At 43.5% G+C, this 6,000-nt stretch overlaps 1 protein-coding gene across 6 annotated transcripts in view; it reads right to left on the bottom strand.

Annotated features, from left to right (window-relative positions):
- Positions 1–318: 318 nt before the first annotated feature.
- The window catches only part of CEP85L (centrosomal protein 85 like), a 106,276-nt gene continuing 100,594 nt past the window's right edge, over positions 319–6,000 (bottom strand). For all 6 annotated transcript variants that reach the window (XM_069974913.1, XM_069974912.1, XM_069974915.1 and 3 more), the window contains 3 exons: positions 4,366–4,473; positions 3,176–3,389; positions 319–527 (listed from right to left, as the gene is read on the bottom strand). In XM_069974913.1, the coding sequence (XP_069831014.1) occupies positions 361–527; positions 3,176–3,389; positions 4,366–4,473 (489 nt within the window). In that variant the 3' untranslated portion in view covers positions 319–360. The remainder of the gene's footprint in view (positions 528–3,175; positions 3,390–4,365; positions 4,474–6,000) is intronic.

The raw sequence follows: 6,000 nt of genomic DNA, 5'->3' as shown, positions 1-6,000 counted from the left end.
ATGGATGGTCATTACCAGAACAGCTTGACCCGTCGTCAATTTCCTACAATGAAGACAAAAACCCACCAGCTAGATAGCAAAAAGTAAACTAAATTGCAGCCTCCACTTTCCAACCGTACACATTCATTCATAACCTGTTGTGAACCGGGTAGGTTTGTTTTACATTCACTGGTTTGTCATTTAGTAGTTCATTGTTCCAGGGTAAGAGATGAATAGGACAAGTCCATGAAATGACTACTAGAGGAGTGGTGAAATGGAGACAAAGCACCTCAGGTGTTGTGCATAGTAATGTTCCAGTATATGGCGCCTGGACAGAAATGCAGGTGAAGCTTTTATTGTGAAAGTAGGAAGTCCAGCCGATCACTGAGTAATACAGTTTTCCCCCATATCCTGAGCATAGCAGTCTGATAAGGTGGTCCGCAGGTCATCAATGTCTTTGCGGAGCTGACGTGCCTCTGCCAGTTTGTTGGTCAGGCCCTCCGTGCTGTGGCTGTTGGCTTCACTTTCCTCAGAACAGGAGTTGGCAGCTGTGGAGAAGAAGCACATAGTGTGAAATGTGAGCCATGTTACAACGAAGAACAAGACAAGTCATTTTTACTAATCATGTCAAAATGTCTACATAGATTTAATGGACTTGCTATGGCTCAATTATGAAGCAGCCATGGGCACTATTAGCTGGGAAGTCTCCTGTTATAGGGCATATTGGAGGCTGGCAACACTCTCTTATTTTACACAATAGGTGGTACAGTAAATGGCAGAGATGGAGGGTAGAGCAAGTACCCAACTACACTGCACATACAAGCGTATGGAGGGAGAAGTGCTGACAAATACATTGTATGCAGGGATTATGCACAAGAGAAAAAGATGGATTCCCAGGTTAGGCCTTATTCCCTGTTCTGTGCACAGTGCTTATATACGCACAGCGTGCAATGGCACGGATTACCGGAACTCCCGGCATTGTGTATGCCTATGATGCCAGGAGCTCTAAAACAGTCCTATACTGACATCGAATCTCACACAGCGGTCTTGAAAAGTCCCCCGGGCACATAGGATTTATGTAGAGGCATGTGCCAGGGGCATTAATGCTCCCAGTGTATTTGGCAGAGCTGGTGCAGACTACATGTAAGCTGTGATAAATGAGGCACACAGCGAGGCCATGCCCCCTCTGTGTGCGGCTGCACCCACTGTCTCTGCCTTTCCCATGAGCGGCGGAGAGGGCAAAAATTTGAGCAGAGGAAAAGCAGACACCATGGAGTTTGGTGGAAACCAGGGGGGTAATACCATATACTAGTGACAGACTGGGCGGATATCATCTCACCCCTCATATGCATACACAGGACACATGAAGGGGCAGTTACACTTAAAGGAGAAGTCCGGCCAAAATTAATTTTTGATATGTTGTTACTTATGAAAAGTTATACAAATTTCTAATGTACATTAATTATGGGAAATGCACATATACTGCTATTTCCCTTAATTTAGTAGATCAGGAAGTGTTAGAATTATCTCTGAAGAAGTGACGTCACGACTCAGGGTGTAATTCCTATGGAGTGTCCAGCAGGGGGCGCTCTCTATATAGAAGTCTATGGGACTTTATTGTTTCTATGGGTTTCTATGTAATGTAATGTAGTGTACAGTGCTTTATTGAATGAATACATCTATGGAATACTTTGGGGAGCAAGTGTCCTTGCTCCCCAAAGTATTGCATAAATGTATTCATTCAATACATTCAATACACAGTAAGCCCGCCAATCCGCCGCATTTCCGCCGCATTCCCGCCGATCCGCCACACGCTGATCCGCCGCATTCCCGCCGATCCGGACCATATACATTGAACTACAGCTCCCATCATCTGCTTATAGTATGAACAGGTGATGGGAGCTGTAGTTGGGTAAGGGATATGACATGCCGCCGGGCGCAGGGGGGAGCCGCTCAGTACACAGGAGCGCTCCCCCCTCCTCCTCCTCCTTCCGGGATAACTTCCGCCTATACCAATGCTGAGTCCCTGCCTGGCCGCCGCTCTCCGCTCTCATATACCGGCTCCCGGCATCAGCGCGGACACCAGGAGCCGGTATGTATGGGGGGGAGAGCGGAGAGCGGCGGCCAGGCAGGGACTCAGCATTGGTATAGGCGGAAGTTATCCCGGAAGGAGGAGGAGGAGGGGGGAGCGCTCCTGTGTACTGAGCGGCTCCCCCCTGCGCCCGGCGGCATGTCATATCCATTACCCAGCTACAGCTCCCATCACCTGTTCATACTATAAGCAGATGATGGGAGCTGTAGTTCAATGTATATGGTCCGGATCGGCGGGAATGCGGCGGATCAGCGTGTGGCGGATCGGCGGGAATGCGGCGGAAATTCGGCGGAAATGCGGCGGATCGGCGGGCTTACTGTGTATTGAATGAATACATTTATGCAATACTTTGGGGAGCAAGGACACTTGCTCCCCAAAGTATTCCATAGATGTATTCATTCAATAAAGCACTGTACACTACATTACATTACATTACATTACATAGAAACCCATAGAAACAATAAAGTCCCATAGACTTCTATATAGAGAGCGCCCCCTGCTGGACACTCCATAGGAATTACACCCTGGGTCGTGACGTCACTTCTTCAGAGATATTTCTAACACTTCCTGATCTACTAAATTAAGGGAAATAGCTCTATATGTGCATTTCCCATAATTAATGTACATTAGAAATTTGTATAACTTTTCATAAGTAACAACATATCAAAAATTAATTTTGGCCGGACTTCTCCTTTAAATAGAAACCATTAGGTGTTTCAGTAACCGATTCCTTGTATTGATATGCCGTAAAACTAAATACTACAATGTGAAGTCCAGGTCAATGACTAAGAGCAGAATGTGTAATGATACGCTAACAGACAGACAGTGGACTGCGTGTGTTCATCGCTTGTCTTTAGTGCGAGTACGTGCTCTCATAGGGATGAATGGCACTGGATCGCACTGCGAAATCTGCTGCAGATCCGGTATGTGTGTACCCACCCTAATAGAGAACAAAAAAATTGTTTTTTCTAAACTGAACATCTTATTGAAGCAGAGATCTTCATGTAAATGATGCACAAAGTATATACAGTCACATAGATACACTTCATTTGTATAAAAACAAGTACTACTGTACTGGATAGTGACATGTTGGAGCTAACTTACAGCGTATGCCCAGGAGCAGAGAAAGATTGGGCTCCTTGCCCTGTACGCGCTGATTTAATATACTGCAGAGTGCTTTCAGGTCAAACAGACAGTGGGACATCTCCTTAAACAGCTGCTCAGCCACCGGCATCTTCTCCGATAGTGGTTGTCTGGACACCAGTAACTCTTCTAGCTGCTTACACATAGAAGCATTTTCCTCCTTTAATTTCTGGTTCTGTATGGGAAGACAAAAATGTATTTTTAATATCTTTGGAATTGACATGACTCCCCCCACTGGTATACATTCACCACAGTAAGTACATAATGGCCTGGGGTTATCAAACTGGTATAAACTGCCCATAGAAACCAATCACAGCTCAGCTCTAAGCACTGGTAAAATGAATGCTGAGCTGTGATTGGTCGCTGTGGGAAGTTTACACCAGTTTGCTTTTGACTTTTAATGGGGGCCATAGACTTCTGTGAGCCTGCTGTATTTCAGCACAGGAGATAAAAACAGCTTTTTGTTTGTGTATGTATTCCATAAGCCTTAATGTAGGATCACGCAAACTTGATCCTATTCAATGCAATGCATGTTGACTCCGGAGTAAAAACAAAGGTTAAGAATCTGCTATTATCAGAAAGTTATACAGATTTGTAAATTACTTCTATTTAAAAATCTCAAGTATTCCAGTACTTATCAGCTGCTGTATGTTCTGCTGGAAGTGGTGTATTATCTCCAGTCTGACACAGTGCTCTCTGCTGCCACCTTTGTCTATATCAAGAACTTTCCATAGAAAACCTCTCCTGCTCTGGACAGTTCCTGACATGAACAGAGGTGGCAGCAGAGAGCACTGTGTCAGACTGGAAATAATACACCACTTCCTGCAGGACATTCAGCAGCTGATTATTACTAGAAGATTTGAGATTTTTCAATAGAAGTAAATGACAAATCTATATAACTTTCTGACACCAGTTGATTCGAAAGAGAAACATTTTTTCCAGAGTACCCCTTTATTAGAAGCTATGGAAAGATAGACACACAGGAATATTATAATAATCCAAATCCAGAGCACACAGTGTAGTGGAGGTGTCTTTCAGGTGTAGCAGAGGTGAAATCTGTGATGAACCTACAGCACAATCCAGACACAACCCTACATTATTACAATATGTTCTCCTCTTTTTTTTCATACATAGTCAATGACGTTACATACTTCCAGGGAAAGTGTGTGCAGCTTCTCAGTACAGTCTGCTTGCTCTGCAAACTTCTGCTCAAGATCCAGAACACAGGAACCCTCCTGAAGCAACTTCTCTCTTAAACTCTAGAGTGAAAAAGAAACATTACATATAGAGTCAGTCATGTGGTCGCATCTATAACCCATAGTCATGTAGTCATACCTGTAACCCATGAGATTTTAAAGGGACTCTGTCAACTCCAATCTACCGTCCTCAAAACCCTAGACTAAAGTCATCTGTAAGTAAGATACAAGATGCTGATCCTAAACCTGTAACTTGTAGCTTTCTACTCCTTTGTATTTCCCCTCTGTAGACCTACAAACTGGGCATGTGGATGCATAGCAAGGACTACTTAGCTCAAGAATATAATGGAGAGAACTACTTAGACGCCTTCATTTGTGTCCTTATAGCAGATATAGAATCAGCGTTGTATACTATACTGATGTATAATCTACTGATAACTTAAGTTTAGCGGGTGTTTTGAAGATGACAGAGTCCCTTTAAAGGGGTTATCCAGCGCTCCAAAAACATAGCTACTTTTTCCCCGTTCTTGTCTCCAGTTCAGGTGTGGTTTGCAATTAAGCTCCATTTACTTCAATGGAACGGAGTTTCAAATCCCACCCAATCTGGAGACAAGAGCGGGGCAAAAGTGGCCATGTTTTTGTAGCGCTGGATAAGCCCTTTAAGCATGATCGGAAAAAAAAAAAAGACATGCAGTGTCAAAGTCTAAGGAATCTTCCTCCCACCATCAAGTCATCTCACGTGTCATGTCAGATCAGGATGGTTGGTGTTACAAAAGCATAAACATTACCCTGAATAAAATTAGAAGCTCTAAAAGGTGTTGTCCATTCCAAAATTTACTCCTCGGTAGAATCACTTAAAGTGACTGAAAAAAGTAGCTTCTTGTATAGGAAATTGATGGATTACACAGCCCCGGATGTAAAAACAGAGTTGTCAAATTTGCAATGTTACAGCTGTAAAGCATACCTCTAAATGCTGGTAAAAGCAACAAAGGCAATATGACTGCCATATATACAAGTACGGGGGGGGGGGGGGGGGGGGGGGGGGAGTTTTGATAAAAATAGTTTATAATATTTTAAATTAGTAAAGTAAATTGATACTTTCCCTTTAAAGCGTAGCTGACGTTTTATGTCTTTTCTGGAAAAGCTGTTGTGTAAGTAGCTGTTTATGTATAGTATCTGGCCCCAATTTTGCATACTTTATCGCTGTCAGCTGTTTATGAGCTGGTGAGTGGAGCCTAACCTCTAAAATGTCCACACACAGAAGAGGGGTCCTACTTCCCTATATTTGTATGGTACACCCTCAGAAGCAGCAGCAGCACAGAGGACAATACGAAGCAGTATGGCAATGTCTAAGCTGGCTTCTATTAATTGTGTAGTAACACTAATGACTTAGGGAAAGTTTATAAGTTTAGGATTTGAAGCCTTGTACACATACAACTACCATAACATCACATCCTCACTGCACAGCCGGACGCTTCCTCCCTTCTCACACAGCATGATGCTGCCCTTTATGTATGACTGGAAATAGTTTTGGGAAGTCCTGATAAACTGTGATAAGTGGAGAAATTAATTTCCCACTTTCCTAAAGCC

The sequence above is a fragment of the Dendropsophus ebraccatus genome, chromosome 6, assembly GCF_027789765.1.
Source record: "Dendropsophus ebraccatus isolate aDenEbr1 chromosome 6, aDenEbr1.pat, whole genome shotgun sequence".
Taxonomy (NCBI): Eukaryota; Metazoa; Chordata; class Amphibia; order Anura; family Hylidae; genus Dendropsophus; species Dendropsophus ebraccatus.
Note: the sequence above shows the minus strand (reverse complement) of the source record. Positions and strands in the feature narration are given on the sequence as shown.